This window comes from Canis lupus, chromosome 2 (genome assembly GCF_003254725.2).
Source record: "Canis lupus dingo isolate Sandy chromosome 2, ASM325472v2, whole genome shotgun sequence".
Classification (NCBI taxonomy): Eukaryota; Metazoa; Chordata; class Mammalia; order Carnivora; family Canidae; genus Canis; species Canis lupus.
In genome coordinates, this window is record NC_064244.1 from 52096543 (window position 1) to 52123255 (window position 26713).

Consider the following 26713-nt stretch of genomic DNA (forward strand, 5'->3'; position numbering starts at 1 on the left):
AGCTCTTCCTAGAACGTGGCATCTGCTTAGTCACCTCGGCCCCTGAGGTCGTGCCGCACATTCCGCTCCGTGTTCAGATCCTGCGGCTGGACGCGGCCCCTCCTGCCTCGGAACCCAGCAGCGATCCGGCCCGGCCTCTGCTGTTTGCCTGGTGTTCTGGTCCCCTGTGGGCCGTCCCCCCGGGGGCGCTGCCACGTGCCAGCACACCTCCGGGCCCTGCCTCACCTTCCTGGAAGGCAGGGACGCTCTTCCTGAGCCCTGTGTGTATACCGCGTTGAGCAATAGTGCGCTGGCCCGTGCGTGGATGCCAAATTGATTAAATACTTGTTGAATGGAAATAGAAATTCAGATTCACACAGATGGCAGAGTGTGATGTTCATTCATAAGTCTTGTTTTTCCTTTTGCTAGGTGAAGCTCGCGTGCGGAGTGACACAGTACAAATCAGACGCCAGATGGACAGTGTGACAAGAGTGTCAGAAAGGATTGGGCCTCGCTGCGAGAATCAGCCTGGAGGCCAAGTGTTGACAAGCTGCTGAAAAGGAAGCCAGTGGGAGGACTGTGGGCCGCAGAGGAAGTGGACCCCGTCTTCAGTCACACCATTGATGGAGGACAGATGGACAGCCGGACATCCAGTCACCTCTCCTCTTAAACCTTTGGAGAGCTGTCCTCTGTCCTCTACTGGACACATATTACGAGTCTTAACATCCTCTCTGAATTCACTTTCCATAGAAACGTAAGACTAGACTTGAGTGTGTGACCAGACTCTTGAGTTGCATGGTCGCAGGTTCGCAGACATGAGTGCCGAGGGCTACCAGTACCGGGCCCTGTACGATTACAAGAAGGAGCGAGAGGAAGATATTGACCTGCACTTGGGTGACGTCTTGACTGTGAATAAAGGGTCCTTAGTAGCTCTTGGATTCAGTGACGGACAGGAAGCCAGGCCTGAGGAGATTGGCTGGTTAAATGGTTATAATGAAACGACGGGGGAAAGAGGGGACTTTCCGGGAACTTATGTTGAATATATTGGAAGGAAGAAAATCTCCCCTCCCACACCAAAGCCCCGACCCCCTCGACCCCTTCCCGTGGCACCAGGTTCTTCGAAAGCTGAAGCAGACTGTGAGCAACAGCAAGGTCAGTATTAGCGAATGATTGCTTTGTGACCTTTGTGTGTGTGTGTGTGTGTGTGTGTGTGTGTGTGTTGCTGGATTTTTTTTTTTTTTTGAGAAGCCTGAGATTTGCGTCGGGCTGTAGTGCTCTGTGAAGAACTCATTTTGGCCACTTTATCTGAATTTATGTATGGTATATAAAAGCTTGATCAATCATGACAAGACTAGAAGTTTGTGGGGTAGAGAGTTGTAAGACGAGGAAGATGGTGTATGAGAACTTGCTTCGTGGGCGCCTTTAAACCCTGTTATTATTCTTGCCATGGAGTTAAACATTTACTACATTCTTCCTCTTGCAACAGGCATTAATATATTTAAATAATCACTTGGGGGAAAGTAGAGGGTAAGTCTAATGTTCATATATTTCACATTAATTTGATTTGTATGGGAAAATGTAAGAGCCATAAAGTGACCACAGGACTCCGCAGAGAAGAAAGCCTTGTTTTTATAACCTGGTATCTCCTTCTTGGTTTCCTCTCCAGAAACACGGTGGCTGAAGCTGACACCTAATCCTGTGCTCAGCATAGATGGGGAGACAGTTCTCTTCCTTCACGGGCAGTGTGATTCGTAGCATTATTGCCTCTAGTGTGCTTGGCCTTCATGAGAAAAGAAAAAAAAAAAGACTGATTGTTTTTCTTAAATGGGAACCACCTTGATTGAAAACCTGCTCCTTGTTTTTTATTGGAGCTGGTCCATGCTCGAGCTTTGTGCACAGCTGGTCATTTAAGGTTTTTCTGCTGTTCAGTGTCCCACAGAGACAAGCCCTTTGCTCAGCTTTACTGTTACGACCTTTGTTAAAATGCTCATTTCCTCATTAGTACATTTCAGGCTTTCTTTTGTCTTACGTAATTTTTTTCCCCCCTCAGGCTAAGAAAGGTTTGGAAAGGTAGGTTTAAAACAGGTGAGCCCGGCTGCAGTGGTTGCACGTTAAGTACAACCTGCCTATGGCATTACAGCGTATTTCTGGAAGGGATTCTGATACTATTATGCCTTCTTAAATGTTGGCTTATTCTAGCACATAGGAGTGAAGTGACGTGAGAATAACAGAGCAGAATGCAAGGATAAATATCTGCCTTTTGGCACTGAGTAATAATACGATAGCCAATATTTTGTAGAAGTTAAGTGTTCCTGCCTAGAGACACCTGAAGGGATGTGCTCTTTCCTCCCTGCCCGACCCTGAGGGGTAGGGGTACTTGTTTGATGAACATTATACTGTTACTTTATAAGTAATGTCCAAAAAATGTCTTTTGCTCTATAGCTGAAAAGCAAAAGTTACTTTTTCTTTGCAGGTTTAAGTCAGAAAAGCTTGACCACTTCCGTATGTGTAGTTCTGCACACCATTGCATTGCACTGAGCAGATGGAAAGTGGATACGTTCTTGTTTTTTTTTCCCCACCAAACTACATATTTTTAATTTGGCTGTTTTATTTTTTAAGTTAAAAAGAAAACACTAAAGTAGGCTAATTCAAAAGGCAAAATTACTTAATTTGTCCCAGAATACAGAAGATCACAGAATCCTACAGGTATCTGTGTTGGATTAGAAAAGATTAGTTAAAACGTGGAAAAAAGGGGGTATCTTGTCAAGATTAGTGACACAGAGATTAGGAAAAAATAGTTGCTAAGCAAAATTGCATTTGATAACTACTATTAGGTGTAACTCTCATTATAAGCAAAAGGATTTTTCTCTTTTTTCATCCTAACCTATTTTACAGTGCTTTCTTTCTCATGTGATATGGTGACATTTGAGATTTTTCACAGCCTTTTCTTTTTCCTTTGTAACACATGAAAAGGCAGAGTAATTGAAAATTTTTAGCAGAATTTAGGAAAGAAACCCATAATCATGTGTGCATTCAGGTATTAGAAAGAGTGGGCCTAAATATAAATGCGAAATTAGGAGTAACCAAAAGGCAGCATCGGCAGTATGGGCAGGTCGTGAGGGGAGCGTAGAACTGAACATTAGATTTTCTGGAAATGCTGGTCTTCCATTCTGCTTTAAGTAGAATTTGTCTGAAACGAGAATTCAGTAGCTCGTACTAAGTGCATGTCAAATTGATAAGGAAAATAGTTGTAAGGATGAATATGTTGGGACACTGGGATTCTGGTGTCTTGTGCCCACGTGGATGTTTATTTGGAGGCCTTCGCAGCGAGCAATTGTGGGACAGCAAGAGAAGAGGGTTCTTTTCTTACCGTAATTGTATTTATTCTTCAGCACTTTTTTACTCCCCTGACTTGATTTAGCCTGTTTTTCGTGTTAGACTTTATGTTACTTAGAAGGTCACCCCTGAGGCCTAAGGTCAGATGCAGGTCTCCTGTGGAGATAGTGTCAAATGGAGAGTTGGTGCTCCGCCCGCCCCCAGCGGGTGTGGGATAGATAGAGGGTGCTTACATGCCTGGGTGCGTGCGAATTGTGTGGTTCTTGGCTCCTGCTCTGCTAACCTTCTCTCTCTAAAAAGTGGTGACTGGACTCTGGCCGGAAGTGGACTGTGTGAGGGATTCCTCACGTGAGAGAAGCGTTGTTTCCTTGAATGTTCTTGGAGAGAAAGCTGTGAAGTTGAGCTCTTGAAACCCATTTGAAAATCTCCTAAACCTTCCACCAGCACATTTTGCGTAAAGTCTCTTAGGAAGCCCGGCCTGTCCATCGAATTGCATTTGTTCCCTGGACATTGTTGTATTTACTGGCTTTGGCATCCTTCATTCAGTTGGCCTGGACTGCGTCCCTCCCTATTTTGTGCTGGGAAGTAGTGATGAAGAATGAAATCAAGATTGAGAGAGAGCAAGCATACCTCGTCCTTCCTCCTTCCACCTCAGGGCTGTGCTCCCTTCCCCGCTCTGGGGCGGCTCTGCCTCAGACATCCCTCCGGCGACCTACCCTCAGGTCTGCTCCGACCTCACGACCTCACGACCTCACGGAGGCTGGCCCTGCTTACCTGTTTCACGTGGTGACCTGCCCCTCTGCGTTTGCAAAAGCATTTCTTACCTCACCTGCTGTAGAATTTACCTGACGGTTATTCTCTGTTCCCTTCGGTAGATTGTCGGCTCCGTGGTGGCGGGCATCTTGGTGGTTCCTCTGTTATCCCAAGGATCTAGAATAGCGCAGCAGGTTCTTAGTGGATCAGAGGCTTGCTTTTGAGGTTCATCCTCTAGCTATTACACAGCCCAGGTGACTTGAAAGGAGAGCCACGTCCTCTGGATGTGCAGGCGCCCAAGGCCCTAGTAGCCCATCCTGTTGTTAGAATCACAGTTGTCAGAATTCGCATCACTCGCCTCTGAGGACTCTTGCAGCCTTGGCCTTGACCCTTGCATACGGTCTACAAAACTATTCTACTCCAGCGCGTAGGGTATAGGCAGTTCTGCTAGTGGGAAAGTGTGCTGAGCTGATAGTGGGTTCTCTTAGCCGCGTGAGCAAAGTGATTAGAACATGTGTCAAGATGAGCGAGTGTCCTCAGGCACAGATCCTGTTCCCTCACCCCTCCTTTCATCTCCCTCCCTTTGCTTGGGGGCTGAAGTTGCCACCAGGAGTGTCGCATTACACTTTCCCACAACCTAGCGAAGCCCTTCTTGACCTTCTTTGGAGAGAATGTCTGCAGTGTTCTGTACAGGTGAAGGGTGTGCAAATTGGGTGTCGCATGGTCCTTAGGGGAGCCATGCTGTGGAAAGACAATACCCTAGCTCTTTCTGCATTAGGCTCTTCAGACCCTGGAACTCTGTTCCCAAACACACAACCCCATTCATCCCTGGTCCCCGTTTCCTCTGTATGCAAAGAAGGGATGGAGGTGGAGATGTGGGCATAAAGGAATGGAAGTGTATTCCTTTCTTTCATAAATAAGCCGTCCAGTGGGCTGTTGCTTGAGACAGTATTTTGTGATTCTTTAAAGTCATGCTAACGGAGAATATTTAGACTAGGGCCAAACTAGCATTTCATTACACAGACTCGTAACCATCTTAGTTTGTATGGAACACTGGAATCTGCTAACTTGAGAGAGCACGTAGGGATCCGAGTTCATACCAACCCCATCCCCCATCCACATACCCCTTACCAGCTCCCACCTCTGTCCGGACCCTGACAGCGAGTCCCAGATAGCTGGTTCCACACGTAAAACGTAAAGCACACAACGGATGAGGCCTGTTTTGAATTCCGATCACAATTCTTTCTGAGCAGAGAAAGAAAAGAGCCCGTAACCTGTCTTTGCTTTCAGGGTTTCTGCGGCCAAGTTATTTTTAGTTGCCACACTCAGCATTTGAGTCTTCTCCCTGGTTGTCGCTCCTCGTCTAGAAAGCAAGGCTGCAATAAATCACATATGTTGACCACACAGTGCAGTGGTCACCGAAGAGAGCGACGCGATCCCAAATCACACACCTTCGCTGATCCTCATGGTCCTAACGTGTATTGCTGTTGCTCAGCCATATAGTGCCTGTGGAAGTACTTTGCTTCATGAATCCCTGCTTGTAGGACTTCTGCTTTGGTTGAGCTCGTGCCTGGTCATAACGGTCTTCACCTTTTGTCCGACGTCAGTGAGACTTTGCTTGAAGTTGGAGGATCGTCCTGTTGAGCTCCCGTGGGTTGATTGGGTAAGCTCACCTGCCTCGGGTGCTCACTGCCTAGGGACCGGGGCTGAGGCTGCTTTGGTGAGAAAAGCGGGGCTGGTTAGAGGGTTTTTGAAGATAAAGGCCTCAGAGCCCTGCCATCTAACTGCCCCCTGGAAAAACTCATCAGAACACTAGAGATTTTTACCCAGGTGTAAAAATTTAAGCATTTGGCCTCTGTGTTTTAATATGACATGAAACACATTTAAGTTTATTTTATCTTCCCAGAAATGTGAAGAGCAAAGAAAGTGACGCTAACCATTTGCATGTCCTTGGTTTACTTGAGAAGGAAATTGATGGAGAAAAGATTCTCACATCTTTGCTGCTTTTTAGCTGAAAAGTTCTGCCCTGAGCTGGCTGGCCATGTTAGGAATTATAAACAAACCCTGAGGGAGGATAAGTAGGGAATTCCTCTTGATATCCCCAAACCGAGAGGGAGACATTCCTCCCTCCTTCCTCCAGTCTCGGTGTTTTTTTTGTTTTTTTTTTTTTTTTAAATTTAAATTCAGTTTGCCAACATATAACACCCAGTGCTCGTCCCAACACTGAGGGTGCCCTCCTCAGTGCCCGTCACCCCGTTACCCCAAGCCCCTACCCACCTCCCCTTCTGCAACCCTTTGTTTGTTTCCCACAGAGTCTCTCATCGTTTGTCTTCCTCTCCAGTCTGTTATTTGATCAGGAGTTGGGTTTTTTTTCTTTCCTGGATCTGTGGTGACAGTTGAGTTCAAGGTCCCAGATAAGACCTGCCTTGAGAAAGAGTTGTCTGCTATGTTACCGTGACCCGTGTCATTTAGAATCACAGGGCTATGGTATGGTTATATTTTCTTAGGTGAGATCTATGTTTAGATGATTTCATTCAGGCTTCTGGCGTTAGACATTTCATTCTGTGCTTTTTTTTTCCCCCAAAGTGGGTGTAAAGGGTCCAGCATTCATATCTGTACAGCCTAAATAAAGCCTTCACACCTCTGATTCGAACAGGAGCTCTGTTAAGCGGAGTAAGCCTATTTAATAGTTTCCTAGCAACCAAGCTGATGATGATGTTCTGATGAAACTTCCCTTGTCATAAAAGTAGAACTCTGTATTTCGAAAATGTTTCTTACTTTAGTTGTCAGTAGATTCTTTGATACCTTTGACGTCCGCCTTCTCTGGTTTCTAGGTGAACGCCGCTTTGTCTAAAACAGGAGAAATTCCGATTAATGAGCACTTCTCCAGTTAAGTCAGAGTTTGAGAAAATAAACAATTGAAATTCTTAAATTCAACGACAAACGGTGCCTTACATCTGCTAAGTAGCGTCCGAAAAGGGGAGGATTTTGTACCTCTGGCAAAAAAGAATACCAAATACGTGATGCCCATTTACATATCCATATTTTTCCTAGTAAAAGAAAACAGATGTTCGCAGTACAGCTGGCTGTTGCATATATGTGTGTCTTTGTTGCGAACAAATTTCCATGAGGAATGACATAAAATTGGTTTGAAGGCTGTAGTGGGAGAGAAAATAACTTGGTGTGATAGCTAGAAATGAGGAGCATAATTGCATGATGGATTATATCTAATGTTTTGAGGTCTTGGTTGATTTTATAGCATTCTGTACCAAAACAGTTCTTAGGCTTTCATTGAAACTAATCTAAATAGAGGAGGTCAGGGTGCACTAGAAATTGGCTTTATTTTCATTCCTTGGGTATAATTTCCCTAAAATGTCAAGTTTAACAAAATATTGTCAGAATACTTGATAAGTGTGTTATTCTTACTTACTAATTTCTATTAACGACCATGGAATTTATTTTTACTATGAGAATCCCACGCACTCCACGTTGTTAAAATGATCTGATAAAACATAGCCTCACAATTGAAAATAAAAACAAGCAGCAGATTTTCTATTCAGTTCTGTAGGCAGAGCTTTGTCCCAGTGGCTTTATGCCAGTTCGAGGATGGCTGTCATTTTCAGGAATACCTTTTCTGGACGCTGCATTGCTTGGAGGTGTTTGCTCACCTGCTTGCACTTGGTAGCATGTGCATTATGTGGTGCCCATAGGTGGTTCTAACCTGTCACCGTTTCTGATGCATATTGACGTTCTGACTGTGAATTCATTACATTGTATTGTGGGAGACTGTGTGTTAATTTGATGATCAAATTTGATATCAAGACAGTAAAGATGTTGGTATAAGTGAAATACAGATGTCTGTGATACATTTTTTTGAGTGGGAAATTCCACTCTGCTTTGCTTCTCCTAAATTCCTTAACCCGCCCCTTTGTTTTTTTTTTTTCTTTTTTTTTTTTTTTTTTTTACTTCCGTAACCCTTCTCATCCCAGTATTTTCGAGTTGTCAAATAAGGAGACACTGTCTCTTTTGAGTTTCGACTGTATTTTTATTTTAAACTTGCTGACACTTGATCAAATAAAGATTTCTCTATTCCTACTCGTAAGAATGGTTAAGAGACAAAAATCCAGAAACCCTGAGTTGTCACTACTAGTGTTTCCCCAGCACTTCAGCCCAGAAGCCAGAAGCAGCGTAAGTGGTGAAGGGATTTATGTAGAAAAACAAGCGAGGACGGTTGGGCAGACATGCTTGCGTGACCTCGTTGCAAGATCTGATGTGGAGGTCGGGCTGTGAGATCAGATGGGACTGTTGCTAATGAAAGTGCCAAATTGGTAGCTCGATTTTGCAAAACCACGTACTGTATGATCTTAAGATGCACTTCACCAGTATGAGAATTTATGCTCTCCCTCTGTTGGAGGCCGCTCCGGAATTGCTGACCGCTAAATGAGTTTGTGACTTCCAGTTAGACACCTTGCGGTTCACCAGTGAATTAGGAGATGTGCGTGGAGTAGCCTCCGTTGTACCACATCTGGGTGGTGTAACTAGACTTGTTGACATGATAGGAGCTCAGAGTTCCTAAGGATTTGTCTGGTGGGTGTTTTGTTGAATCCTCCAAGGTGGGTGGGTAGAGAGTGTGATGGTTAAAACGTTGGTCTGTTCGTGTGATAAAGATTTATTCAGAGCTTTTCAAATTTATGTGATAGAGGTATTAGAGTATGTGCTCAAGGGGTAACACGTTAGCGTAGGCATTGCCCAAGGCTGCATTGTGGGAAAGTTAGCTAGGTTGTTGGGGTGGTCATCCTCACCCTCCAGGCTTTACCCCGACAAAGGAAACTGCCCTAAGGCCCTCAGATGTACCACTGTCATTGCGAGAAAAAGTCAGCATTGGTTCCCACTTGTTGCTCGGTCTTGGAAGATTCAGTTGTCAAAATTATTTCAGGTTGTAAATAAGATAATCTATTGTGAAATCCACATCAGACACCACTGGGTTTATTTTTTTTTATCCAATTAAAAAAAAATAACTTTTCACGTTTAAGAATGTTGCTTCTTTATCAGTGAAGGGTTCACCCGAAATACATCTTTCTATCCCTGTGTCCTAATTGTAGAAACATAGTGGAATGTTTGTATCCGTACTCTATGATTTAAAAGTATTTCACAACATCACCAACTTGCTTTTTTAGGTAGTGAGAAAGTAAATTCCCCATTGTTGAAGGAGAAAGATTGATTCAGAAAAGTTAGAGCAAGATGACTGTTTCACAGCTAAATACTATTGATCATCCACTAAGGACCAAGGAATGAGATTTAGTGAATGTGGTCAGGATATATCAAAAGTATGTAGCATGGTCTTTGTACCACACTTGTCCAGAGTTGTTTTTAAATGTTGAGGAGGCGTTTTTCAAAATGTACCTTAAATTAACGAAATAAGTATCATCAAGGCCTTAAAATTAAAGAGAAAAAAAGGACTTTGAAAATGTGCAGACTTACTGTTTGCCACACATTTTGCTAGGCCTTTCGTAGACATTTTTCATTTGATTCTTTTTTTTTTCATTTGATTCTTATATCCACACTGCAGAGATTGCATTGTTATAATCATTTTCGAGATTAAGAAGCTAAAGCTCAAATGATTGTGTAAATATTTAAAAAGAAAGGGGGGTGCTCCCTCAGAGAGGCATTCAGAGGGTCCGGATCCTTCCAGCAGGCAGCTATGTGGGTCTTATTAAGCAGTCTTTTGTGAAGTTATCAGTTAACTGAAGAAAGAAGATAGTTTCAGCTTTTTGGGTAGTCTTTAATTATGCGTATCTTTTAAGTTTCATTGGCTGTTACATTCGTACAACCACACAACAAATTACCTTTGTTTTACATACGACTCTCCTCTTGGCATTTTCAAGTGTCTGTTAAGTATATTAAAGGGTTGAGTTACAAAAAGACTGACCAGGCCATGAAAGGAAGACAGTTTTGAGTACGTGTGTATACGCGGTTTTTGTTGGGAAGAAATAAAACTTGATCAGATCCTCAGAAGTTACATACCATCAATAAATGGTTTTCTTCCATGTCTGTTATTTTGGAAGAAGTTGCTGTCTGTTTCAGATGTTTCCCTGAATTTCAGATTTTCTTCTTTCTGACTTATAACTTACATCATTTTGATTAAAACGGAGCACAGGCTGGTTATTAGCTGTTTAAAAGCCAGAAAGCTGAGGATGTCCAGCATCCGAAGTAATGCATTTTGGCAGGTAGATAGTGGCTGCTTGAAATCCCTAAGTACAAGAAATCCCAAGTTGACTCAGATGAATCTGAAATCTTCAAGCTAGGCCTAAGGTCTGTCAGAGTTAGCAGTAAACGCCACTTTAAAGACTGGCTAAATGGCTAAATTCCTTTGAATGTCAAACTTTATTTCTCAAGAAAGTCAGTCACCGCCAAGTTTATAACATAAACATTGTGTTTCTGTTTCCAGAATTCCAAGGACAAGAGGGCAGATGAGGGCACGTGAAAGGCACAGGTGAATTTTATTTCTGGGTGTTTAAAAGGACGATATGACATTGCACGGGAGGGATAGTCTCTCAAAGGCGATGAGTGCCAGCAAAACCTCTTGGATTTTTTTTTTTTTTTTTTGGCTTATGCTTTTTCCCCTTGAAACATTTGAAAGTTTCCTGACTTAAAAAAAAAAGGCCTCTGCCTGGTGATCCTGACACCACCTCTTGAGACTTCTCCCTAGAGTTCCTAAGAAGGCAGAAAAAAAGCACTTCATATTCTCAAGAGTTAGGAAAACGAGAACTAGCAGGGAAAGTACAGTAAACTACATGGAGCTGGGTTTACAAACCCAGAGGACGTTCTGAGCACCTCTTAATAGGGGAGGCTCCCTGGCTCTCCGTCCGTAATTCAGAAGGAGCCTAGGCAGCTGTCCCCAGAATGCCCTTCTCTTCCTCTTTCTGATTTCCCCCAGTGGTGCTTTTTTATTCAGTGGAAGATCATAACTCAGAAAATAACCAGGTAGGGCTGAGGTGGTGGGACAGGGGCTGATCCTCTTACATCCTGAGAATCTTCCTTCGTAAAAGTAAAGTGTTGGAGGTGGGGAAGGGTTCGAAAGACATCTATTGACTGAGGGTTTGAATTCTGCACCATTCAGGGCCTGAGAAAGCCAGCCGGTGAAGGCAGAAGGAAGTTTCCTTCTAGGCTAGTGGAACTACACTGGAATGAAAACCACATGGGGAACTGGGCTGGGAGCTCTTTATCCTCACTGGCCAGCCAACTCTAGGTTGGAAGCCAGCACCTGGTGGATCCGGGGTAGCTCCCAGCAAACACCAGGTCTGGGTAGATTTCTCCTTGCTGAGTGATCACTAAACAGGAAAAGTACAGCTGAGCCTGCTGAACGGCATTACTCCATAAAGGAAGGGCGGGGGGGGGGGTGGGGGGGGGGGAGATCAAATAGAAGATTCGAAGGAAGATCAGACCTCCAACAGTGATTTATTACTTCGAAATGACACGGCCCTAATGAAAGAGGAGCAGAAAGCAGTTAAATGTTCATGAGTTGAAAAACTGATAGGATATCAGTTGATATGAAATGATATGAAATGGGAGTGGAACTGTAAAAAGAGTGATTGCAAAGGAATTAAAATTGCAATAGCACCTTAAAATCGATTTGAGAGACAGTAAGGAGTAGAGTTAACACAGCTAAAAATAAAATTAGTGTTGTGAACAAGCAATGTAGATAAAACTCTTCCAGACTCCAAAGAAAAAGAAAAATAAGGGAGAAAGATGATAGATACATAGAAAGAAGATCTTAACATGAGAATTGTTAAGTGCTAGTAAACAGGAAATCCTATCAAGTGAAAAAGAGCAACATAATAAAAATAACCTTGCATGCGTGTGTGCACAGTGTGCACATTTGAATGTGTCCTCCACCTCGTTCATAGGAACGAGTGGAAAGCCAGCTCTAGGTATTTGTGTGTGTGGGGAAAAGTTTAAAGTATAAAAATGTCATTAAAGCATCTAGTCATAATACCTAGTTAAGTACGAAGGAACAAAATTCAGGCTTCCTCCTCTTTTGTAGCAGTAAATGCCAAAAAGATAGTAGCAGAGTTTTGAGGAGAAAAGATGGTGACTTGAGAACTCAGGGTCCTGCTTCCTTATATTTGTTTTTTTATCTTTTTTTAGATTATTTATTTATTTATTTATAAGAGACACACACACACACACACACACACAGAGGCAGAGACAGGCAGAGGGAGAAGCAGGCTTCATGCAGGGAGCCTGACACCTGCTTCCGTACATTTCACATGGAGAGGCAGGTGAGAGATACCCTCTGATATCAGCAGGAGCTCAGAAAGAGAGATTAAACTTCCCATGTCACGTGGGAAAACTTAAACACTGCTTCTCATTTAACCTTTGTGATGAGAAAGGCGGAGGCAGATGACCTTGAAGAATAATTACCCGAAGAGTAAAACTCTAAGGTGTATATTTTCCAAATACCTAGAAATAAAATGCATGTTCCAAAACACAGACTACAGAGAAAGCGTGACAGTATGATTGGTGTGGGGAAAACACCTAACCTTGGAGAACATTTTAAAGGAATACATAGATACACATAGCTGTGTAGCTGGTATCTGTACACAAATACAGACGTGTGGGTTTATGTCTACCTATATTTGTGTGTTCAACAAATGCTAGTTCTGGGTCAGGTGCCCTGCTAACATCTTACTACATTAACTTGTTACTTTTCATAAGAATTCTATGACACTGGCCGCCTTCTTATGCCTGTTGTAAAGGAAAAGAAGTTAAAGTTTGGTTAATTGATAGCCCAAGCTTACCCAGCTGGGGGAGGAGTTGGGATTTGACCCCAGACGGTCTGCCTGTTGCCCCAGTGTGTTTAAGCAGCTGTGTCCTCCTGTGAATGGCCCTCGGGTAGGAGTGTCTGTGGACACAGCCCACCGGCCGGGAGGGCACCCCTGAGCCAAAGGCAGATGATCCCCTGGCTCGCCAGTGACCTGGGATGTGGTCTGGTATTAGGCAATGAGTTCAACATCCAGATTTTTCCACTTTCAGGAAATAGACCCAAGAACAACTCAAGAGAAATGAAGCAGTGGTGTGAGTTACTCTTCCTTTTCAGCAAAAGACCTCATCAGAACAATATGCTGGGAAGAGGTGATTAAAGTCACGTTGGAATCTCTGGGCCATAAGTGGTTAAAATAATACCCTTCAAGTTAGCACTCACAGGACTAGCGCCTCTCAGAGTGTTACACACCTATATATGTGACGTCACGTGTTTGTGAGATGACAGGTGTATGCATAAAACAGCATTCACACTTCAGGTTGTGCGTAAACGTGTCTGATAGCACATCATATAAAGCAGCATAGACAAGTCGTCGTAGATTTAGCGATACCAATGTACCTGTGTAATTGAGTTGGCTGATTGCACTAAAATCAGCTTTTCTAAAGGATTAAAAGCTAGTTGTAACTTGTACCCCACTAGCCATCATCAGACGCTTGTAGTTACTTGTACCGGTTATATCGTAACGGTCATTTGTGGTCTCCTCTTCCCCATCAGGGAAACTTGAGAAACCCAGTCAGCTTTAACATTTAGAGGAAGTTTAAACATCGGAGCATAAAATTCACAGTTGTTTAGGTTGAAACTCTGTTTCCTGTCAGACCACATCTATCCAGCTCTTGTGTGATTGGGATCGTCTAACTGTGGCCTGCACTCAGGACAAGTTTCACAAGATGAACCCAGTGTTTACCCTTGTTGTCTTTGCTGGCTTCCGGAGTCTGTGCATTGGACCCTGAGCCCTCCGCCTGTCTGATGGCAGTGTGGTCAAATAAGGGAATTTGCCTAATTACATAACTATTTTACTCCCTTAACTGCTTTTGGTGAATTCCAACTTAGCTGTTACATCCTTTTAGTACTTAGTATTTTAGTATTTAGTATTTAGGATCAGCTCTAAGGGTGAAAAAACTTTTTTTTTTTTTCTGGTGCGCATTGGGGAGGCCAGTAGTGTCAGTTATGGCCTGGCTCTGAGACTAGTTGCCTTTCATATACTCTGAAAGAGAAAGATGGGGACAGTTTTACAATGACCTTTTTTCCCAGAATACAAGAGCACTGTCCCTGCCACCTCTCAGGTAACACCCCCACACAATCCGTTTTCTAAAGCCCGTTTGAAATACAGCTGAAGCTTTTGCTTAAGAATCTCTTGATTGAATGAATCACTAAGGGACCATCTTTTGCCAGCCTCAGGTGCTATGTGGAGTTCACATTCTGAAATGTTTAAAATTCTATATCCTAGCAAATTATAGTTAGGAATCTCCAAATTATGTTATCTCCCATGTAATGTATCATTTGCTAAGAGAAGGAAATGGAGAAGGCCGGGAGCAATAATACTTCTACTAACCAAAGCTTAGAATGAAGGCAAAAATACTTTGCTTATAGGAGTTGGAAAGAAGAGTCCTTGACTGATTGGTTTAGCCTTTTCCCAGAAATTCATCGGACAAAATTGATATTTAATGTTTTAGGCAAAGGCACTGTAGGCTCTGATTAATCCCGTTGCCTTATTCTGGACCTTTCGTTTATAGGCATATCACTGAATTTTTTATTTGCTAAAATGGTTGTCTTTGCTTTTTTTTTTTTCTTAATACTACCCTTTTTAGTTCATTGCATCTGGTTGCTGCCTTTTTCTTTTCTTAAATACATGTAGGATGAAATGTTTTACCTCTGGAGTGAAAAGTTGGACATTTCTTCCTCATGATTCTGTGGTCTGCTGGCATGCGTTGAGCATCTGCTTTGTGCAGGGCACCATGTTGTGTGCATCACCTGCATCATCTCACTCATGGTTGTTTTCAGGTTGAGTCTCAGAGAGAGAGAAACCTGCCCAAAAGCAAACGCTAGTCAAGGGTAGAGAGCTGGGATCTGCAGGCCGACTCTGACTGCAGGGTGTGTGCCTTCCCAAGCCTGTGCTGTGTCCCACCCTCAACATGAAACAGAGAAGGAAAAGAACCTCTGGCAGTATTAACTTCCCCAGAGGCCACGTCATATTAAACCCATCACTGATTCTGGAAGTGCATACTAATAAGTAAATATGAGGAAGAAGTGACCTCTACGTTTCAAAGACAGCCTCACAACTCTATAATCTTGGACCATATTCAGTTGCCCTTGTCGTAATTTAAAAATCATAAAGCTCTAGGTGTTAAAAACGCTCGATTGGCTGGTGTCTTGTTTCTGTCAAGATCACGTATTTGAACCGTTTATCAAACCAAACACTTCGATGAGACAGTATATACAAAATCATCAGTGTCTTTAAAAGATTCCTTCCAACAAAGAGGGAAGACTGTATGAAATACTGTGAGTTCGAGCAGTGACCTCATTCCATCGAGGTGAAAGTATGGCGCTATTAGACCATCCATGGTTGGCATTTGAACCTAGATTTGGACTCGTCAAAAGCAATTACAACCTAGAAGAATGTCTGTGCTTTAATTCGGTAAAAGTTTAATCTTAGAGAAGAGATGGGCCCCAACTGAGAGTATGTGAGGCTGGATATGGGTCAGACAGCTGAGCCACTTGCTGCACGTGACCCCACCTTGAGTCTTGCTCAGAGAGCCCAGCAGTCTCACTTTGGTCCCTGTGGCATTCAGGAAGGCAGAAGAAAAGTCCTGAATGCTAGGTGATTCCATTAAACCATCAGGATGGATGTAAGATACAGGATACACAGAAAGAGGCCTCCCACAGTAGGCAGGCGTGTGGATGCCTGCCCAGCCCTGGCCTCGGACGTAGAGGTAGAGGTAAGCCGTCCTGCAGGTGATCCCTCCGTAGCCGTGTTTGGGAAAACTCGCTGCTGTGAGATGGAGGTGGGCTGGGCCGATGTGATAGCATGGGGATAACCCAGGGCTGAGCTGTGGCCAAGGATTTCTCAATCCTTGAGGCCTTGGGGTCTCCTCCTCACACCGACCGGTTTTCAGACTTACCCCCTCAGTTTCAGGGTATGCTGGGAGTGTGTCTGTGGGGAAAGCCCCTGGTTTGGGATCAGTCAAGCTTGCCAGAGAAAAATGGATCTAAACAGGAATAAAATTTGCTGACCCCGGGCTCAGAGGTCAACATTTTCATTTATGTTTTTCATGACTCATTTTAAATTACAGTGCTCTACAGATATAGAAAGAAGCCTTCCTCTTCCCACCCTCCCCCAGACACCACATAATGGAAAAAGCAAGAATTTTCTGCATAAGCATGCCCCCCCCCCTTTTTTCTTTTCTAAACAAAAAGCCTGTCTGATGGGACTTTTTTCCTGCCAGAATTCCCACTGGTCCACTGTCGCAATTTTTGCAAAAGACCATGATGAAAGAGGAAGGCCCATTTTGAGGTCTTTGCCTCTGCGTTCTGTGAAACGTGCTTGTGTTTCTGTTCTTGGTATCAGAAGAATGGTTATTTTGGAACCTACCACAGGCAAGTACGACCTGGGCTCTCTAACTTTTAAAGTCTGATTTTGATCGAAAAAAGATTGGTTAGCCGCTGTGAGGAGACACATAAAACTTTGAAAGGTTTTGATGTTTTGTTTCCTGTTGTAAAACAAAACAAAGCAAAAAAACATGTCCTTTCTTACGAACTCTGACTGGATGAGAAGATTTTCCTCAGAGAAAATTCATCTCTGGGATGAACCATCTATGTGGAGGTCATAACCTAGACCATTTTTGAAGGGAAGTTTCAGTGGATTAAATGAGGGCGGAATTTGGGAAGCTCAGAGTTCGGTTCTATCTACCACAGCTGTCGCTGGAAAAAAAACAAAACAAAACAAAAAAACCAACCCATTTTCGGCCTGGATCCTGGGCAGTCCCACAGTTGGTCACAGGCTTTTGTCTACACAAGTCACTGATGTCCCTTCACAGTGGAGGAGAGCGGTAGCCTGGGCCCACTGGGAGTTTGGATCAACAGGCCTACCTTTCTTTCCTCCTCAGATTGTTGCCTGAGAGAAATCTGTGTCAGCCACCTGTGGGCAGACACTCGTGTCCAGGGCAGCCCTTTTTTGGCTGCAGAGGCAGTTGGGTGTGTTAAACAGAAGCTGCCCGGAGACCAGCTCCCAGCCCAGGGCTTTCAGCAGAGAGCAAGTGCTCAGTTAACTGAGGTGGCTCCGCGCAGAAACCGGAGTTCCTAGCTGTGGGATCCGGGTTCTGGATCATCTGCCGTTGAACGGTCACGTGGACCGGAGTGGCAGGGGCCTGTCTGATTGAGACCATGTACAATGGTTCCTTAAGCTTCATGGACAATTGAGGAACTTCAGTTTCCTTTCTTCCTCTTGTTTACTTCCTGCTCTTCTAGAATCAAGTATTCTGGTCTCTTACAATGAGAAGATTAAACAGCTGTAATTTAAATTAAAGCATTAATTTGGAGAGTTCTGTGGCCGCGTGGATTCTGGATTCTGTCTTGACTAAGATGACACGCCTGTGGATTTGACAGGTGCATATAAGCTGGAGTGTGGCGTTTCGGGGGCACAGCAAAGTTCTGTGAATCGCTGATCCTTGGTGATCTTTTATTTAGACATAAAAACCCTTTACCATTGAAACAATTTGACTCAATTATTTTTTTCCCGTTTCTGGTTAGGTACAAGAGAAACAAAGCATCTGAACGTGAAACGCAGTTGTAAAGAGTACATATGCATGGGTCCAGGGCTAGGGGTGGAAAATTCTGGTCTTTCCTTCGTTGGGACTTAGTAGCAAGCATGTGTTGAAAGTTTCTTACCTAAATGGGTCTTAATTAAAGACTTTAGGGTGTATTGCTTTTAATTAGATTAGTAAGCTCCCTCAGTAGTCCTTGTGAAAACTTGTCCTCTAACTGCATATTTTATATCAAGGAAGAAGTTAAATTTCATGGTATGATGAAGAGTATTTGCTGTAACCATAATTGTAGCTCATGCTGAATGTGTGAATGCTGCTGTTCGCTGAATAGTGGACTCGTCAGATCCATGGTAATATTAAGTTTTCTCCCTTTGTTTTCTAATAACCATCCTAAGACGTCGTAGTCTTTCGGGAAATATCCATCTTTGAACTCAGGTCTCATGTGGCTGTCAGTGGGACTAGAGGTAAGAAATGATGTTCAACTGAACATCCCCTAAGATTCTGTGATATTTTATTGAATAACACATCCCATGGGTTTTATAGACAATTTCTACAGAAGTCCAAAGTAGTGTGCCGTTTGATCAACCTCCCTGCATCCCTTGGGCACGAGGAATTATTTTTGTTATTGAAGGGACAAACCAGGGGTGAAGTGACTCACAGTTAATTGCTGGATTAAATCAGGCATCCAAGTCCCTCTGCTTTGGGTTGGTTCTCTGAGACCCGGCTGCTGTCTTCAAAAGGAAGAAACCCATTTCGGTATCCTAAAAGAACATAGCGTGCAATATGTGATGTGTCTTACAAACTCTTTTTTCCCGCCCCCTTCAAAAGAGCCTCCTGGCTAGAGGAAGATTTTGAAATACTTTTTTTTTTACATGAGCAAATTCTTACTGTATTTCATAATTATTTATTGCACTGTAAATGTGCAACCGTCGTTGCACCTGTTGGAAAGTTTAGGAATTCTGATAAATAGGATTTTTTTCTTTGTTATTTCAAGTGGGTTGAGTATTGAATATGCTCAGTTGGGGTGTTTGCGGGCATTTGGAAGCTCTACAGGAGATGGGGTTTGTTACTGATGTGGGATCCCACAAGCAACCATTGCACTTTTGTTCATTGTCCTTTTTCATTGTTCTTGCTTACTTCGGATACACTTGTGAACAGGCTGGGCTTCGAACAATGCCCTTGTCTGATCGTTCGTCCTAATTACTGTGACTAATTTGCTGTGTGTCCTAAAGACAGTAACATACGTCACTTGGGTTTTCTCATCTGTAAGACTGAATTTATTTATTTATCTAGGTTTTTTTTTTTTTTTTTTTGGCAAGACCGAATTTAATGACAGTCTACCACACTGAGGATTTTGGCGGGGGCGTCATGGTCACAACTAAGCCCCTGAAAAATAGTTAGGCTATTAAAAATCAAGGGTTTGGTGAAAACCAAAAACTCATTGATTCACAAATTTTAAAAACACGTTTGGCAGACACACCAAAAAAGTTCTTGAACTTAATTGATAGCTTGAGATCTGAAGGAAATGAAAGAGATTGAAATTGTTCAGCCACAGGAAATAAGGACCTAGAGCCAATTTAAACATCTGAAAATTGTATGCGCCAGTGTTTTATGGAGGATAGTAATGAATTCTTTTATATTTTCTTCACTTGACTCTCCCAAGAAGAAATGAGACTAATGGCATTACAGGATTTAGCACCAGCAGTGATGTTGACCCATTTTCTGAAAGACATTCTTGACTCCTGCCTCCACTTACCATGAAGGGAGCAGTGAATTTGCCAGACACCTGTGTGCATGTTGCCTCTAACGAAAGACCACTGGCATATGCTTTGTTTCTTAAGACAGTGTGTCTTCATTTGCACTTAACAAGTCTAGTCACTTGGAAGATGTAGTCTGGTCAACTCCTGTATTCTTTTTACATTGTATGTCTTCATTACCTACACCATTTGGGGAGAAGCCAGCGCACAGTGTTTTATTTTTATTTTTATTTTTTTTAAGATTTTATTCATGAAAGAGGCAGAGACACAGGAAGAGGGAGAAGCAGGGTCCATGCTGGGAGCCCGACCTGGGACTCGATCCCAGGTGTCCAGGATCATGCCCTGGGCCGAAGGCAGGCACTAAACCGCTGAGACACCCAGGGATCCCAGTCCACAGTTTTAATGTGCCATTTGGATATACTCTGTACTTACTTACTGCCTTCCTTTGTAGTAATGACACCATCAAAACCATGCTGAGGAAAAAAGACTGATTTTGCTCAATCATTTATCCATTTGGTGTGTTTCTTATTGAGGAGATTGTCGGGTCTTTTTTCTTACAAAGCCAAAATCACAGTAATGTAATAATTCACAACTCTTTTGATTTTTGTGTTTAATAATCATTGAGTAGCTCATTAGCTAAAGACGTTCTGAGTCCTGACCGGAGGAGGGAGGAAAAACAATCTTTCTAAACTAGTTTTTTTTTTTTTTTCTTAAATAGTCTTAGCAATAAAGATTGCCACCTATTGGTTAAAAAAAAGAAGTAAAACTAAAAAACGTTTGCCAGTCTGCCAATCTAACAGGTAGTGGGTGTGATCAAAACACAGTTATTTTGATGGTGCTCTTAGCTGAGGTATTTGAAAATGTGTGATGAGGAACCCTTATTCAGTACTTTAACATTTTCATAGCCAGTGTCATTAAATCACAGGAGATCCAGAAGGAAAGAAAGTGTGCTGCTCTCATGGTCCCTTTTAAAAGCCTATTTTTGAGACTCTGAGAATTCTCTTTTAATTGAATATTACATGGATAGATGCATTTTTGATTAGACAAATGTTGGAGGCTTGATTTTGAAAATAGTTTTCTAACTTTATTGTTAGTTTGGGCTTTTCTTCAATCCATGCTTTGAATCCAGCATTTCCTGTCCAACCAAAATGGGATGGGCTTGGTGACATTGGCCTTCTGTGCCTCTAGGTGCCAGGATCTGTTCTTCCAGATCATGAGTGGTACATAGAGAGCACAGCCCTGGGTGAGATCATCTCCCCATAGTCACTGAACGTCAAGGTGTATTGATAATTAAACACAACAACAGCAAAGTGTGTTGTTTTTGTCTAAGTCTCAAGTGGCTACAAACATGGAAAGTGTTCCTCATAACAATTCTTTCTGCAATGTTAGGATGGATACATAGATTCAACTATTATGAGTACTTGGATTTAACTATGAAATAGTGGTGTTGCAATTTTTAAAATTATTAATGCTGTATCATCTTAAATCCACCTCTCCTCCATGTCCCCAGTAGCTAAACACCTTTCACATCTCGAGAAAATTAAAACCTACATCTTATCTGAGATGGTCTGTGTATGTATGTGTGTATTGGTGTGTAGCCTAAGAACTTAGGAATAAAGCCACCACTCTTCCTCTGTTGTAGCCTTACTTTTTGCTCCCCTGTCTGTCCAGGTTTGTAATTTAAGCCTTTTGATGTTAGGTAGTTCTCAAATAATTATTTGATACCCTTTGGTGGCATGACATACTCCGTTCATTGTTTTGGCTAAGGTTATTTACCACCAACCCCCCTCCACTTCGCATTGGGAACCTAGTACTGGGAAATTGGGAGGACCATATGTTATTTGCTTTAATTTTTATATAGTACACCTATATATGTGTGAGAAATAGATATAAACTGTTATAAAGCAACATATTGGTGAATTTAAATGAGTAGGCTCAATAAAAGCAAAAACCCAACAGAAGAGTGGTTGGAGTGAGTCCATAAGAAATCAAGAAACGTTTCCTGAAGAAAGTAAAATATATTTATATTTTCCAGCAGCTTCCTGTGGCTGTCAGCAGTAGGCTCATACCTAGCATCGCTGTGTAATTTGAAAAGTTGAGGTGGAGGAGAAGACAGCTTTGTGAACGTTGTCAGGGAATTTAAGACACGAGCATTTTATGTCAGAAAGTCCAAGTGCATTGTTATAATCAGGCTGTGTAATTTCCTTCTGTAAAGACCTGCCCATTTACCAGTAATGATACCTTCTTCTCTTCTATTTTTGTCCCTTCCTTTAGGAAAAGGAATATATGCTTACTCACTATTTAAAATTCAGAGTCATTTTCCTGTTCTGGTTGGTTTTCTTCTTAACGTGAACAAAGAGTAGACCTGGGTATATGTGTGACTTTGATGTCTCTTCAATTTCTGCTGTTCCCCCCGCCCCCCAACTATCCAACTTTTTATCCCCTTTTAAATTCTACTCTTTCGACCTTCACGTGTGTAGAGTGGTATCTCTCCTTGGTCTTTTTATAGTGTGTTTCCATAAAAGCAGATACACTGGGCCTTTTAAGTGCTGCCCAGACATTATCTACTCTGGCACTTAAGTGGTCCTGTCATGATATCCTATACTTCAACACATGGGATCAGACTATTTAATTTTATAGAATATTGTGTTGGGCAGGTGGATTTTGTAACAACCATCTCTTTCTCCAGTTGACATTGGTTAGTCTAACAGGCCGTCGTAGGAATACTGCTACCCTGCTTAGCTCCTGTTGCTGTGCTAGCACGGTAATGATTTAACCTCCCATAAAGCAGCATTTTAGTAGGTGTTTATAGGCATCACTTAGCAAGCATTTCAAGTACTCTGAATGGGAACTTCTGGGGGCGGGGGGGGGGGGCGGTTAACACAGATACTTTCTCAATCAGGCCACTATTTGAACATTGCCACACAGAAGGGCAGATGATGGACTATTTGGTGAGCAAATGAATTAATGGGTGAATATCCATGTCGGGCCAGTGACCTTAAGTTGTTTCCTTAGAGACCTAGAGATTCCTTGGGCTATTGTTCCTTGGGTGCCCTTGTTCACAGTCATTTATTACATGCTTAGCTCTATGCCAAGTACCGGGCTGGATACTGGGGTCACCATAATAGCTAAGTAATCTTCACTGCTTCCTGTCAAGCTCAGAACCCAGTGGAGGGAAGCAGGGCCTACCTGAGCTGAGGGCCACTGCAGCTGTGGGAGCAGTAGTGTACCTGGACCTGGGAAGCAGGATGGAGGTACCTTCCATCACCCTCTCCATCCACTTGTGCCTCCCGGCCCTTCCTCGGGTGGCTGGGGCTGCAGTGCCCCCTCCTCAGATTGTTGGAGCAGGAAGAGGGAGTGGGTGCCTCACACAGGTTCTGGGATCTCAGTGACAGGGCCCAGCAGAGGATAGCAAGGCAGTGGGACCTCCCCCCTCCCCTCAACACACACACTCTCTGACATTGCCAGACCTCCATCTCCTTTCACCAACCCCTTGTAGGTCCCGCTGCTCTGTCCGTACCCTTGCCTCTGACATCATTTGCCAAAGGAAGTGGGTTGGATTATTCCCATTGGTCTTGACAAACTTGATAGAGAAGAGCGTTAGGCTTCCATATCTATATACTACAATTTTTATTACCCATCATATCATGGAAATATGCCCATTTGTGGTCATCAAAAGTGGAGTTATTCAAAATACTTTGGGTGAACTGGACTTCGCTGGTCAAGTCCGGGGACCTGACCACCCTTTGGAACATCTCTGGGGTGAAATGTGTTCTGAGTTTTGCACAGTCAACCTAGAAATGAACTTTAGAAATATCATCCCTATGTAAGTTGGGGCCTTCCTGCATTGGTAACTAGCCAGGCTAGCAAAGCTTTGTTCGCTCTTCGATGTCCCCAGACTTTTGTGCTGATGCTTGGGGATTATGAATGGACTCTCTTGGAGTTCTTGAAGTTACTTACTGTCTCTCACAACCTGCTTACCGGAGCCCCTGAGCTAAAGGAAACCTAATTCATGGCCTGAAAGGTCTTCTTAAATTGAGAATGTGTGTTTACCTTATATGCATATTACTAAAATTACCCACTGCTCCAACAACTTGTTGCCTTGTGACTCCCCAAGGGAGAAGGGAAGTGAGGGAGATGATTCATTTCCTGACAATAATAATCAACTCTTAGGTTTTGAAGATAAATCTTTAATAGCTATCAGCATACAATGGGTTACTGCTATTGCTTTCAGATAAGGATTCCATTTAAACTACCTTAGGATTTTTTTTTTTTTTTTTTGGCCAGGGGGCTTCTTTAAAGTGGTAGGTGATAACTGGTTCTGTTGGTTAACCTTGCCTTTGTCATTAAGGAAGTTAAAGTTCCTGGATTCTAGATTGTATTTTATTTATTTATATTTTAAAGATTTTATTTATTTATCCATGAGAGGGAGAGAGAGAGAGAGGCAGAGGGAGAAGCAGGCTCCATGCTGGGAGCCCGATGTGGGACTCTATCTGGGGACACCAGGATCACGCCCTGAGCTGAAGGCAGACACTCAACCCCTGAGCCACCCAGGTGTCCCTCTACATTTGATTTTAAAATTGCTATTTAACAATGCATAGTGGAAGTGTATTCCTAATAAAACCTTTGCAACACAGCTCTGATTGCCATGCTGTGCATAAGATGACTCAGACTCTTGGTTCAGAAGATGAAAGGTGCCAACTAATTCTGAGTTGGTATTTCAATGTACTGTTATTTTTTTTTAAGTGATCATTTTAATAATGAGCGTGTCTTTATGAGACCTTAGGGTCCTTCAGGTTTTTTTTTTTTTAAGATTTTATTTATTCATTCATGAGACACAGAGAAAGAAAGGCAGAGACACAGGCAGAGGGAGAAGCAGGCTCCGTACAGGGAGCCTGATGTGGGACTTGATCCTGGGACTCCAGGATCACACCCCGGGCCATAAAGCAGGCGCTAAACCACTGAGCCACCCAAGGATCCCCCTCCTCCAGGGTTTTACTTGTTAGGCAGAAGTAAGGGGACTGGACATTTGTGAGCCATTGACTCATAGGAAGCACATGCACAGGTGCTGAAGTCCGTCTCCAGGTTGGGATTGGGTTGTGCAGAAGGGGGTGAGGGGGGGGGGGGGGAGTCCTGTAGGGCTGATGTATCAGCCACTGATTTCTGATGGCAGACCCAGCCGCAAAAGAAAGTCAGAAACTTCTCTTGTGAGCTGAGACTACAACTCCTGTCTGTCTTTCAAATCTTCCAGCCTTTTTGTGAGTCCGTTCCTTCAGACTGTATAAGTTTAGAGTCTGTCCTTGTCCACAGAGGGAAGTACCCAGTTGACAGTGTTGAGAGGGGGAGAAAGGGGTGAACGTGTGTCATCCGTGGAGGGACGCAGATCAGTTCCGTAGGCCCCGCCCGCTTCGGTTGGGACTTGGTGGTGGAGCCTTGGCTGTGCGCAGAAGGAACGGCTGACTTTGGAGATGTTCTGGTTGGATCAGGAGTCTGGGCTTGGAAAACACTGCCTCGAGTTCACTAGCAGGAATGAGGCAGAATTCAGGATTTGATGTCTTGAGACCTTATCAGTTGCCAAGTGTTGAGCAACCCTTCACATCTCCCTCATTGAACTGAAGAAGAGCTATGACTTGTCTCACGGTGAGTCCAGCGCTGATGAGAAAGGTTGGCTGCTTGCGTCTCTATCCTCCACTGTTGAGACTAAGACCTAGTCTGTCCGAGCCTACTCCACAGCCGTCCCGAACCCAAGGATCAGCAGAATTACAGGCCCAATTTCAGGCCGACTTGAGGAGGTTGTGTCTAATGATGGGCAAGTACCTACATGTGTCTTTCATTATTCCGTTGCCTTAGGAGATCCTGTTTAAGTTGGCAGATACATTTACTGAAAGCAAAGCTTGTCACTGGTGAGATTACTGATTTCACCAAAAAGAAAAAAAAAGTGGGGCGGGGGGGGGCGCGGGTGGGAGTCAGATGCCAAGGGAGAGGGAGGAGAATGTGTAGCATTTAAAAGTGCGGTGAAGCCATCAAGTTAACAAGAAAAAGTAGAATAAAATGTGGTTTCAATTTGCTGTACTGGGCTTGGGGTGATAATGTTTCACTAGTAAACGGGAGAGAAGGAGGGTGTGCGTGCGTGCGCGTGTGTGCGTGCTCTGAATTTTGGAATCCTAGAAGTTATTTAGAAGTTTTAATTTGTTTCATTCCCCCATTTCCATACTCTGAGAGTAAATTAGTAGTTTCAGGGTACTTGGTTATGATCAGAAGGAGGATGTGCAGATTCCTAGGCCAGAGGCCCCCCGCCTTTTTTGCGGAGAGGGGCTGCATTTCATTTCCCCGAAGCATTGGGTTCCCCGGGCAGAAGGACAAGTGTGTTGCAGGGCCCGTCCCAGCGCCCCGTGCTTACCTGTGTGACACCCCACTGCTATCCAGTGGCAGCTGTCTGTGTAGCACGGTGGCTCTGCAGTCGGCCTCATTCTTCTACCTTTTTGTGGCTCCTGCTTTTGTTTTTTGTTTTTTTCTCAGATACTATCTGACACCGTGCTTGGGGAGACAAGTGAACTATATGTCTGGCTTAAGTCATTCAGGGCAAGTGTGAACTTCTTGACCTTTCTCTCTTCTTCCTGGCAGTCCTTATTATTATCTGCGTTACTGTGTTTCCCCCTAAATTAGTAATATGCATTATTTTTCCTTGAATTAAAATTTTTTGACTACAGAATTAATGGTTAGTAGAATTTCTGTGCTTCAGAGCTTCAATTTAAAATGGGTCTTCACTTCTGTCTTCATGTTTATGCTTTGAACTGTGGTTCCCCAGTTTCCAAGTATGTTTCTTGACACTTACCCTACATTTCGGATGAGGATTTGTGGGTCCCATAGGATCGGAGCTGGATTCAGAGAAAGAGCCAGCCAGCAAATGGAATAATTCTGTCTTGTGAAAGGTTCCAGCCCTTTTAAACTAGACCCGGAGAAATAGAAAACAAATATTCTTGGGAAGAAAACTGGGTTTGTTAGTACTTGGCTAGAAATTTTAGGAAAGGAAAGAACATTTCCTCTGGCCTCAGGAGCACATTCAATGTGAAATATTACTGTTTTTAAAAGAGCTAAACTTAAATTATCTTTGGGTCATATATTTGACTTGAAAATAAATGGATCTAGTTCTTATTTTAAAAAAAGATTCAGAATCATCTTTTTAATAAAATGATAGACTGGAAAGTTAGGCAAGATGCTCTCACCACATCAGCTATTAACTCAAAACAGCTGGGACTTCGAGAGGTGTTTGCAAAATATCTACCATGAGACGGGAGATTGGC

At 43.1% G+C, this 26713-nt stretch overlaps 1 protein-coding gene and 1 long non-coding RNA gene across 15 annotated transcripts in view; one reads left to right on the plus strand and one right to left on the minus strand.

The window, feature by feature from the left end:
• PIK3R1 (phosphoinositide-3-kinase regulatory subunit 1) overlaps positions 1-26713 on the plus strand; it is an 81019-nt gene that overhangs the window by 8968 nt on the left and 45338 nt on the right. For all 5 annotated transcript variants that reach the window (XM_025447656.3, XM_025447655.3, XM_035713927.2 and 2 more), the window contains one exon: positions 409-1131. In XM_025447656.3, the coding sequence (XP_025303441.3) occupies positions 795-1131 (337 nt within the window). In that variant the 5' untranslated portion in view covers positions 409-794. The remainder of the gene's footprint in view (positions 1-408; positions 1132-26713) is intronic.
• On the minus strand, positions 1092-11021 carry LOC125753927 (uncharacterized). 10 transcript variants are annotated; one of them, XR_007406871.1, is made up of 5 exons: positions 6346-11021; positions 5200-5783; positions 4161-4245; positions 3549-3893; positions 1092-1759 (listed from the first exon to the last, which is right to left on the minus strand). It is a non-coding gene; the product is annotated as an uncharacterized LOC125753927 (long non-coding RNA). The 10 variants fall into 10 exon arrangements; XR_007406864.1 differs by having other exon boundaries at positions 4161-4385; XR_007406868.1 differs by having other exon boundaries at positions 1189-1759; positions 5210-5783.